The 12049-nt window shown below is 48.2% G+C and overlaps 1 protein-coding gene across 1 annotated transcript in view; it reads right to left on the bottom strand.

The window, feature by feature from the left end:
• The window catches only part of ATG4B (autophagy related 4B cysteine peptidase), a 29208-nt gene that overhangs the window by 15049 nt on the left and 2110 nt on the right, over positions 1-12049 (bottom strand). The window contains exons 2-6 of the mRNA XM_068164038.1: positions 7469-7567; positions 6313-6384; positions 1805-1903; positions 1032-1133; positions 155-227 (exon numbers count right to left, since the gene is read on the bottom strand). Coding sequence (XP_068020139.1) covers positions 155-227; positions 1032-1133; positions 1805-1903; positions 6313-6384; positions 7469-7567 — 445 coding nt within the window. The remainder of the gene's footprint in view (positions 1-154; positions 228-1031; positions 1134-1804; positions 1904-6312; positions 6385-7468; positions 7568-12049) is intronic.

The raw sequence follows: 12049 nt of genomic DNA, 5'->3' as shown, positions 1-12049 counted from the left end.
CCTTTCAATTTTCTGCCCAAGCAGGTTGAAATCAAGGCAGGTTGCTTGCTAGCAGCATCAAAGTATACAGCTGCACTTCAATCAGTGGTCTGTGGAATCAAATGACCTTACTGCATGGATCAAAAGATGTAAAGGAAAAGAATGAAGCACTTACTTGAGCACTTGTGCCACTGTGTTTGGTCCATACCACTGACCTATGGATTTCCCCTCTCCAACTCCCATCTGGGCTGCATCACAAGAGGAAAAAAAGAACAGCAAAACTGTCACCTACACCACCTCCCTTCCTTATCAGAATTTGTGTTTCCCAGGGAAGATATCTCACCTAGAAACACTTTTGAGTCAGCAAAATCTACCCCTCCATGGGGTAGCAGTGTAGATGGGAGACAGAAGTAGATCCTGAAGGACTATACAGCAAATCCCTTCCCCCAAAAGCAGCAACACAGAAGTGCCAAAGGCAGTGTTACCTCAGAAGAAATTCTACTTACAAGTGTTTGATCACCAGAGCACTCCTGTAATGCAACATTTTGTTCACTGAAGCTATAGGTGCCTTAGCACCCCAGAGGGAAATCTGCTGCTGCTCTCTCTTGGGTTGTTTTTTTGGTTTGTTTGGGTTTTTAACCAGGGAAGTTTATATGAAGTGAGCTCCTTCCTTAGTCCATTTCCCACTTCTGAGGATATTTTCATCACTCAGCAATCTTCTCATATGAGAAAGCCCAGGTAAGGACAGCAACCACATGCACTACTCTCACCTTAGCTGGTTAGAATGTGGAAAATGGTACAGGATATAACCTAAAGCAAATCTGATGGCCTCTGTGGAGTCAAGAGGGAAAATCCATCATAATTCATATGTCCATCATTGGACATCATAGCAGAAAACACACAGCATGACCTGCCCCTCACACTGGTTTTGCCTGCTGGTGGTTTTCTTCTTCTGGGGGGCTAAGCTAACACAACAAGCACAGAGTGATGTTCCACACTCATGGGAAACCCAGGCTGAACACATCCCCATTTTTCAGCACCCAGACTCTTACCTATCTGGTGAATGGAGTAGTAGCTGTCTTTTTTGTCAATGAAGGCATTAAGAACATTGAAGTAATTATCCATCTGCCTCTTCCCCTTCGTCCACCTCCAGTCTAAGGCATGAAACAACACATGGCATTTCTTAGCAACTAGAAGCTGCAAGCTACAAATCTCTTCCCTGTGCATCCATCAGCTGACCCAATTTTCATGTTGCTATGCTATTAGTAGGCATCTCAGGCATTCCTAACACTGAAGGATTACTTCCCAAAGAAAATAAAAGCATTCTGACAGCTGGGATAAAGGAGAATCACCCACTAAAAAAACTACCAACCAAACAATTTGAGAACACAAACTGTACCTCTAAGCTTATGGGTGGGAGATAGTTTTTGTGGTGAGGCCAGCTGTTTTCTTCCCAGAATATGTGGCTCTTACATGCCAATGAGAAATCATAATCCTATCTCCCACAGAGTCAAAGGCCATCAACAATTGCTGCAAACCCACTCTGGTACAGCTCCTTACAGATCAAGCATGAGTGTAAGCACAAGAACAGAAAAGTACTCAGGGAGAGGATACCACACTGAGGGTTTTGTGATGAAACTGAACAATAAACAAGAATCAATTATCATTGTTGTTTAAAACTTCAGCTTCAAGGAAAATCTAGCACGTGCTTGGCTTCAGTGGATGTAGCCAGCATATTACAGGGCTTTGTAACCTGCTGTCCTTACAAGCACTGCACTTGTGGGAGCACACCATGGAAGTCAGGATGAGTTGTGTGCTGGTTTACCTCTTCCCAAATGCCTGCAGACCAAGGCCTGAGCAAAGATCATCTGACCACACCGCAGCATGCAGCCCCAGCCGGTATCCGAGGTGGGACCGGTTCCTCCTGTAAAAGAGGGCAGGAAATAAATAGGTAATGAAGAGTCAGTGCCAAGAGGGAGATGAAAGCACTGCAAGTCTGCATGGGGAGCAGGTTTACCCAAGAAAACAGGCAGGGACTAAGGACTACCTTGGCTGATGTACCCAAGGCTGAGAAACAAAACTGTCAGTCAGCAGGGAGTCACTCAATGGCATCTCTTAAAAAGCCAAACCAAACCCAAGGAAACCAAAACACTAACTGCAAGGGAAACCCAAAGCAAACCAGCAACAAAACTTCAAAGAGAAATCCAAACAAGGTAACCAAGCTGGATTTCTCAGGAGCACAACAGCACTGAGCCTGGCTGCAGCCTCCCAGCCCAGTTCAGAGGCACATTTCTGAACAGACACCTCACACAGAGGTGCTTCTTACAGGTGACTTCTTGTAACCCTCATCCTGGGGAGGCAGCTCATGTGGAGCAAAACCCAAAACCACAACAACAAACAACCCAACACCCCCTCCCTCCCCCCAAACAACAAAAAATCCCAACCCACAACATAAACCCCATAAACCACAGTCCCAAGGACTTCATAGAATGTCTTGAGTCAGAAGGGACCTTAAAGCCCATCTAATTCTAACCCCCCTGCCATGGGCAGGGACAGCTTCCACTAGACCAGGTTGCTCAAGGCCTCACCCAGCCTGGTCTGAAAGACTTCCAGGGATGAGGTGTCCATAACCTTCCTGGCCAACCTGTTCCAGTGCCTTCCCCACCCTCATAATGAAGAATTTCTTCCCAGTGTCCAAGCTAAATCTACCCTGCTTCAGTTTAAAACCACTGCCCCTTGTCCTGTCACCACAGACCCTTATTAAAAGTCCATTTCCAGCATGTCCATTTTGCCATGTTTGTTTTAGATCAAAATGATGAAGTTCTTTAATGGTTATTTGAGTAGAGTCACTGAATGGTTTATGTTTAAAGAGCACCTAGGTCCACATCCCCTGCAGTGACACCTTCCACTACACCAGGTGGCTCAAAGCCCACATCACAAGCAGCTATTACTGGGTAAGATTCCAAAGTGAAGAACATAGGCCAAAGAAAATCCCCACCAGACAAAAAAAAATCCCACCCCAGCACCCCATAATAGAATAGAATAAACCAGGTTGGAAGAGACCTTTGAGATCATCGAGTCCAACCTATCATCCAACACTATCTAATCAACTAAACCATGGCACCAAGCACCCCATCCAGTCTCCTCCTAAACACCTCCAGTGATGGTGACTCCACCACCTCCCTGGGCAGCCCATTCCAATGGGCAATCACTCTCTCTGTGAAGAACTTCTTCTTAATATCCAGCCTAAACCTCTCCTGGTGCAGCTTGAGACTGTGTCCTCTTGTTCTGGTGCTGGCTGCCTGGGAGAAGAGACCAATCCCCACCTGGCTACAACCTCCCTTCAGGGAGTTGTAGACAGCAATAAGGTCTCCCCTGAGCCTCCTCTTCTCCAGGCTAAGCAACCCCAGCTCCCTCAGCCTCTCCTCACAGGGCTTGTGCTCCAAACCCCTCCCCAGCTTTGTTGCCCTTCTCTGGACACGTTCCAGCAAGTCAACATCTTTCCTAAACTGAGAGGCCCAGAACTGGACACAGGACTCAAGGTGTGGCCTGACCAGTGCTGAGTACAGGGGCACAATGACTTCCCTGCTCCTGCTGGCCACACTGTTCCTCATGCAGGCCAGGATGCCATTGGCCTTCTTGGCCACCTGGGCACACTGCTGGCTCCTGTTCAGCCTACTATCAACCAGTACCCCCAGGTCCCTTTCTGTTTGGCTGCTCTCCAGCCACTCTGACCCCAGCCTGTAGTGCTGCATGGGGTTGTTGTGGCCAGTGAGTAGAGCTTAGATGTGTTAATCCCACATCCTACTGAATACTGGAGAATAAGCTGGGTATTTGCTCACACTGGGAAGTGTGAGACCAAGGCCTCAAGGCTGGGAGCACTTCCCTGACAGAACTTCAAAAGGACACTGCTGCTGCTGCACTGAAGCTCTGGCTATGGTTACAGGCTTCACAGCTGAAATGTTTAGTGTGATCACAGCAGGTGACCTGTCCTATAACCACCCAGTCAGCTGTGTCTTAGCACAGCTGGTAGAACAAGGTTCTTTGCGGTGCTGCTTTCTTCTTTCAGTCATAGAAGAGTTTGGGTTTGAAGGGACCTCCAAAGGTCTAGTCCAACCCTGCTGCAGTCAGCAGGGACATTTTCCACTAGGTCAGATTGTTTAAAGTCTTGTCAAGCCTGATCTTGACTACCTCCAGGGATGGGGCCCCAACTACCTCCCTGGGAAGCCTCCTCCAGTGTTCCACCACCCTCCAGGTAAAGAACTCATTCCTAACATCCAGTCTAAATCTCCTCTAATTTCACACCATTGCTCCTTGTCCTGTCACTCCAGGCTTCTGTCAACAGTGCCTCTGCAGCCTTCTTGTAGGCCCCCTTCAGATACTGGCAGGCTGATATCAGGTCTCCCTGGAGCCTTCTGTTCTCCAGGCTGAACACCACCAGCTCCCTCAGCCTGTCCTCACAGGAGCAGTGCTCCAGCCCCCATCAGAAACACAGGGAGAACAATCAGCCAAGATAATTATTAAATCAACTTCTGGATGTTGAGTGGCTATCTTCTGTCATAAAAGAGGTAACTGGGGTGATCCTGAAGAAGGATCAAGTTTACTGTCTGGCATACAAATCCTGTCTGGAGTGTAAATGGGACAACTCAGAAAATGGGATTTCTTTTCATCCCCACCCTTTAATAACTCTCACAGGAACCCCAATGGCATTTGTGAGCCATAGCTAAACTCATGCTAACCCTTCAGTTTCAAATGCACCTCTAACCATGGCTCACAAACATGAATTTAAAGGGATTAAACTTCATCAAGGATGTTTCATGGTTTGTTAGGCAAAGGATTTCCCAGTAGTGGAAGAACAGAACAAACCAGAAGGACCAGCTACCAAGAAGGCTATTTGCCACATCTGAGCTGTTTTCTCTGTTGATTCATAGAATGGTTTGGGGTGGAAGAGACCTTAAAGATCTAGTTCCAACACCCTGCCATGGGCAGGGACACCTCCCACTAGACCATGTTTCTCAAGGCTTTGTCCAGCCTGGCCTTGAACACTTCCAGGGAGGGAGGAGGCATCCAAAACCTCCCTGGGCAACCTGTTCCAGTGTCTCACCACCCTCACTGGAAAGAATTTCTTCCTAAATCCAGTCTAAATCTACCCTCCTCATGCTTCAATTCAGGACCATGTTGACTTGTTGACAGTGAGGACACCACAGGGGCTTGGAATCCCACTGACCTGCTCTCAGACCTCTTCTGATACACCAGCAGAAAAAAACCCAACAAAGCAGAGAAGAGACCATGAAGAATATCTTAAGGAACCAAAATGTCCTACTGCAAGTTCACTGAGATGTGTTCCCCATATTACTACAGTTTCTGTGTGTCAGAGAGACTTCAGACATTCAAACTCCCCTCCACCCCCCCAGTGAACAAAAAACCCACACACAGTATGGAACAGATGGCACAAATGGCTCTATCATATCTCTAGCTTTCATCATTCTAATCCACTTCAACCCAAAAGCATTATTAAATGGTGTTTCACATTAGACCTGTGTAGGACCCAAGCACAAGAATCAGCTCATGTTGCCTAAGGAAAGAACATTTCTAGGTGAGCTTTAAACACTGTGTCCAGTTTTGGGCTCCCCAAATCAAGAGAGAGCTGGATCTACTAAGAGAGTCTGATGGAGAGCTATGAGGATGATGAAGGGACTTGAACATGTCTCCTGTGAAGAAAGATTGAGAGACCTGGGGATGTTTAGCTTGGAGAAGGCTGAGGGGATCTTATGAATGTCTATAAATATCTGAGGGGTGGGTGTCAAGATGAAGGTTCCAGGCTCTTTTTGGTGGTGCCCAGTGATAGGACAAGGAACCATAGGTATAAGCTAGAACACAGGAGGTTCCACCTCAACATGAGGAGAGACTACTGCAAGGGTGCTGGAGCCCTGGAGCAGGCTGCCCAGAGAGGCTGTGGAGTCTCCTCCTCTGTGAGGCTTTCAAAACCCACCTGGATGCATTCCTGTGTGACCTGCCCTAGGTGACCCTGCTATGGCATGAGGGTTGGACCGAGTGATCTCTGGAGGTCCCTTCCAACCCCTAACATTCTCTGATAGGCTTCCCAAACTCCCTCTTGTCTCCCTTTTAAAATCACTCTGATCCCTCAGCCGCAGGGGGACAAGGGATTCTCATCAGCAGATAAAAAGCCTATCCTATTAACTACATGAAATGCATTTCTGAGTCTTGTGAACAGGAGCACACTAATACTGTGTTAGTGGGTCTGTTTCATCAGGCAGAGATAAGCAGCCTACTCTAGTTTTCAGGAGGCAGAGACCTGTCCACAGTACGTACCGATAGCAGGGAAGTTCTTCCTGTAGGTGAACCAAAGCCGGGAGGTCACATCCAACAGGATCTCTTCTTTCTCTGAAAAGTGTTCAGCAATGAAAGGCAGGCACAGGAGGGCAGCACTCAACACAGCTAAACCCACCTCCCACTCACCTTCCCTAACAACAGCCCTCTGCTCCTCACCAAGAGGATGCATGCCCAAAGGGGCAACATCTGGATGAGGAGTAAGACAATGAGATAGTGCAGAAGAAACTTTCTTCTTCCCCCCCAGCTAGCTGCAAAGACACTATGCCATAGGCAAATTATGAAGCCTTCTTACTTTGCCCCTGAACCATCCCCTTGCCTCAACCATCCTGGTCTTATAGAACCATAGAATTGTTTCAGTTGGACAAGACCTCTAGATCAAGTCCAACTACTAACCTAACACCACCATGGCCATAAAACCATGTCCCCAGTGAGCCAAGTCCATATGTCTTGAATATCTCCAGGGACAGCGACTCCACCACCTCTCTGGACAGCCTGTTCCAATCCTGACCACTCTTGCAGCAAAGGAATTTTCCTAATATCAAACCTAAACCTCCCCTGGCATTACTTCAGGCCATTTGCCCTCATTCTACCACCTGATACTAGGGAGAAGAGACCAACACTGGCCCCATTCCTACCCCCTTTCAGATAGTTGTAGATAGCAAAGATGTCACCCCTCAGCCTCCTTTTCTCCAGACTAAACAGCCCCAGGTCCCTCAGTCACTCCTCACCAGACCTGTTCTCCAAACCCTTCATCAGCTCTGTTGCCCTTCTCTGGACATGCTCCACAGGATCATAGAATTGTTTTCTTTGGAAAAGACTTTTAAGATCATCAAGCCCAACTATTCCCTATCAAGTCTGGTGCAAAACCATGTCCCTCAGCACCACATCTCTGCCTCTCTGAAACACCCCCACGAGCCAAGTCCCAATAACGACTATATCGTAGCTTTCTGCACAACAATGTTCCAGAGCCCAAAGGGATGGCCAGACACACAGAAGCATGGCAGTTATCAGACCATTTTGCCAGCAGACAGACAGTGTGCTTACAGGGCTTGCAGCCACCTTGCTGCTTAGCAAAGTGCACCACTACCAAAGTCCCCTGAGTGGCAAAGGAGGTTGCAGAGCACAGACAACATACCTGTGAGAACGCTGTATTTCCGGCCGAGGATCCAGACAGGCTCTTTGGTCTCAGGGAAGTCTTCATATTCAAACCTGAGAGTGTCATAGGTAAGGGTAGCTAGGAGGAGAAAGGAGAAATTATGCACCTTTTCTTTCTCTAAATCACACAGAACCCCAGAGTGTGAGCTGCTGTGGCCCAGCAGCTGAGCAGAACACAGCCAGAGCAGCTGGCTCTAGCTGGCACAAATCACTGTGCCTGCCCCCGTGGCCACCAGCTCCAGACAGCACGGAGCTGATGCAGCCCTGGCTCACTCCTGGCTGCTCCACAAACAGAAAAGCAGAGGGATTCCAGGTTAGAAAACAGCCAGATCTGATTCCAGATCAGAAAACAGCCAAGAAAATGCCTGGGACTTCAGCTAGGAGATGCACTCTGAGATAATCAAGTCCAAACATTGACCTAACACCACCACGGCCACTAAACCACATCCCAAAATGACACATCCACAAGCTTCTTGAACACCTCCAGGGATGCACCCCTCGCAAGAAAGGTGAAAACAGGCTCCCAAATCAAATGTTGAATTAGACTCTGACCCTAACCCTGGGCCAGAAGATTTAAAGCAGGTTCCTTGGCAGGCACACGTAGGACAGCATGAGTCGCTGTCCTGTGATGAGACTTCGCAACTGCAAGCTAAACGAGGCAGCTCTGCTTGCACAGAAAAGTTCCAGCAACCCAGAACAGTCTTTACCTCCAGCAAGCTTCAGCAGGAAAACTAAGGGCTCCTTTCCTTGCCTCTGCTCTTGTGAGAGCCCCACCTCAAATACTGCATCAAGGTCTGGTGTCATCATAAAGAGGACACAGAGCTGTTGTAGGAAGTCCAGAGGAGGGCCCTATGGTGATCCAAAGGCTGGAAAACCTCTGCTATGAGGATAGGCTGAGGGGAATGGGGTTGTTCAGCCTGGAGAAGACTCCAGAGGGGACTTTATAGCTGCCTCCAATACCTGAAGAGAGCCTACAGAAAAGATGGAGAGGGACTTTTCATAAGGGTGCATTGCAACAGGACAAGGGGGAATGATGTCAAGTTGAGGTAGTAGGTTTAGACTGGATCTGAGGAGGAAGTTCTTCACTACAAGGGTGAGGACATTCTGGAATAGATTGCCCAGGGCAGTTGTGATGTCCCCTCCCTGGGAGTGTTCAAGAGCAGGCTGGATGAGGGTTTGAGCAGTTATGCCTAGGTGAGAAGCATCCCTGCCCATGGTGGGGGGGTTGGAGTAGATGACCTCTAATATCCCTTCCAAAGTCAAACTGTCTTTGCCAAACTTTAAGAACCCCCAGCTGTCTGTACTTACTGTGTCCATCTTCCTGACTGCTGCAGGTGTTTTCAAGTGTGCATCACTTTCTACTTTCTCCCTTAATTTGCAGGAGTTCCCTTTTGGAATGGTTCAGGACAAGCTCATTCTGACAAGTCAAAGCGAGGCCAGCACTTGGGATTTCTCCAAAGTCAGTGCATCCACCAGATCTGATCTTCACATAAATCCTAAAGCTCTCAGGTAGGTTTTAAAGCTCTAAGGACTATTTAGGTGGTTTGTTTTATTTGTTTTCATTAATTCAGTTCTCCAGCATTCTGGTGAAGGTCAGCTCTCGAGTTTGCCATGGGCCCAGCGCTCTGGCAAACAAGTCTCAGAGCTAAAATCAACTGACTGAAACAAGGATGCTACGTAGAACCTATCACCCTATCTGCCTCTTTGTCCTTCCTAGCAATGCTTTCTCACCTTCTCAAATGTCACCCCCTCTGTGGCTCCACATTTCAGAGGGCACCAGGTCCTTAGGAAACTCAGGATTTGCAACTGGCAGCTTCACAGCAAAGATCACAGAATCTTTTTGGTTAGAAATAATTTAAAAGGTCACCGAGTCCAGCCATTCGCTGACTTTAACAGGCCTGGTGCTAAACCACGTCCCTCAGCACCACATCTCTGCCTCTTGGAAACACCTCCAGGGATGGGGATTCAGCTACCTCCCTGGGCAGCCTGTTCCAGTGTTTGAAAACCCTTTCAGGGAAGAAGTTTCTTCTAATGTCAAAGCTAAACCTCCCCTGATGCAACATGAGGCTATTTCCTCTCATCCCATTTCTTGTTAGTAGGGAGAAGAGACCAACACCCAACTTACTCCAACCTCCTTTCAGGGAGTTACAGAAAGTGGGATGGTCACCCCTCTTTTTCTCCAGACTAAACAACCCCAGTTCCCTCAGCTGCTCCTCACCAGACCTGTTCTTCAGACCCTTCACTACTTTCATTGCCCTTCTCTGGACACACTCCAGCACCTCCACGTCCTGCTTGGAGCAAGTGGCCCAAAACTGAACCCAGCACTCTAGGTGTGTCCTCACCAGTGCTGAGTACAGGGCCATGATCAATTCCCTGGTCCTGCTGGCCATACCATTCCTGATCTAGGCCAGGATGCTGGTGGCCTCCTTGTCCACCTGGGCACACTGCTGACTCACATTCATCCAGCTGTCAATCAACACCTCCAGGTCTTTCTCTGTTGGCCAGTTTCCAGTCACTCTGCCCCAGGCCTGAAGCGTTCATGGGGTTGTTGTGACCCAAGTGCAGGACCTGGCACTTGACCAGGATCTGCTGTCTTTAGCCTTCAGTCAAAGCTAGGAGAGGAAGGGGTCAGCAGGCAGGAGGGTTCCCAGGCTGCCTGCTGGGGCAGCTGCACATGCAGACTGCTAGTGCCATGACACTGCACATTCCACAGGAGAGTCCCAGACTTGAAGCCCTGCAGCTGACTGCCCAGCATCCAGGCTCTGTGCAGCGGTCCCACAGGCCCAGCTGCACATCCCAAAGATGCAGTCAGACATTCATCTGAATGCTGGGTTGTTTTTTTTTCCTAAAGAAAATACTTGCCACTATCTGAAAAGGCACAAGCAACAAATACAGGAGTCCAAAGTTTCACCTTCACAGGGAGGAAAATTCAAGAGATTGCTCCCAGTCAGCAGCAACAATTTTATAATGGGAGCAATAAACTTCAGACAAGGCTTGAAGTCATTGTTTCCTCTACAAACATCTACCTTCATACACTCAGGCACTTCTCCACAACTACATTGCCCAGATGAGCTAAATATGAGCCAGTAGAACCCAAACAGTCCAAGCAGGAGCACAAGGAGTGTCACAACTCACACAGGAGCTTCTCTCTCCCTCTCAGAGGTAAAGGGTATGAAAATAAAGGCAGAAATTCACCAAGCAGAAATTCTGTTTGAAGATGCTCCTTTCAGATCTGCAAGAGGCAGGTGAGATGAGCAAATTTCTCAGGCACCACTCCAAAAGATCACCTTCAAGGAGCCTTCAATCTATTTTAAATACCAACCTCTGAGCACCCAGGACAGCAGAGCAGCAGCCTCTGCAGAAAATCTAAGCACACTTCAGATACAACAGCTCAACTTCTTCCCATGTACAGTGAATTTAATAGTTATAAAGCCAAGAGCTTCAGCCCTGCAGGAAGGCAGCCTCGCTTTCCAGGAGCCTCAGGCATGCTGTGAATGATGTGAGCTTGGCTGGATCTCTGCCCCACGGACACACCTTCTACAGTGTCTGCTGAAGCGTCCAAGAGCACTTTCTCATGCCATCCCCTCTCCAGAAAGTGCTGACTGAAAAGGCAAAGCTTTGTACGTGCCACTATGGAAAACATCTGCACTAAACAATCTGGGCATGAAAGCTAAAGCCCCACGGAATGACAGCACTAAGCCTGAGCATTAGAGTTCTCCTCCACCTCTGTGCAAACAGTTAGACTTACTCAGATAGAAGATGAAAGGCCACCTAACAAAAGCCTGCCTTTGTATGAAGCACAGGGAGCCAACTCAACACACTGAGCCTGTGCCTGCAGTATCAGCACCTCCCAGGATCAGTTTACCCAATGATGTGCAAGGCTCTTGAAAAGCTAGAGAGCATCACCTTGACTGAGAGCAAGAATGACTGGCTCCACATGGAATTAGGGGAGACATTGAAGTCTTGCCTCCCATCCTATATTCTTAAGCTGTACAATGAAAAAGCTGAGCTAAAAAATGTTATCCCAACTTGCAGTAAGCTCCCACATAAACAAATGCAGAAGTGCAGCCAGGCACTGGGGAGCAGATCCTGACTGGTGAAGTCAGCTTGCAAATGTGCTGAAGGAGAGAAAGCAGAACCTTTCTGCTGGAAAAGACCTCTAAGATCATCAAGTCCAACCATTATCTGTCTCTTCCAAGGCTGATGCTAAACCATGTCCCTCAGCACCAGATCTCTGTATCCTTTAAACACCTCCAGGGGTGGGGATTCAACCACCCCACTGGGGAGCCTGTTCCAGAGGTTGAGAACCCTCTCAGTGAAGAAGTGTTCTCTAATGCCCAACCTATCCACTGGGGCCACTTGGGGTCATTTCCTCTCATACTATCACTTGTTACTAGGGAGAAGAGACCCACCCTACCTTACTCCCACCTTCTTTCAGGGAGTTTTAGAGTGAAATGAGATCTCCCCTCTGCTTTCTTTTCTCCAGACTAAACAATCCCAGTTCCCTCAGCTACTCCTCACCAGACCTGTTCTCCAGACCCTTCGCTGGACACACTCCAGC

This window comes from Melanerpes formicivorus, unplaced genomic scaffold, assembly GCF_026170545.1.
Source record: "Melanerpes formicivorus ecotype bairdi unplaced genomic scaffold, bMelFor1.0.p_v2 SCAF_76, whole genome shotgun sequence".
Classification (NCBI taxonomy): domain Eukaryota; kingdom Metazoa; phylum Chordata; class Aves; order Piciformes; family Picidae; genus Melanerpes; species Melanerpes formicivorus.
Note: the sequence above shows the minus strand (reverse complement) of the source record. Positions and strands in the feature narration are given on the sequence as shown.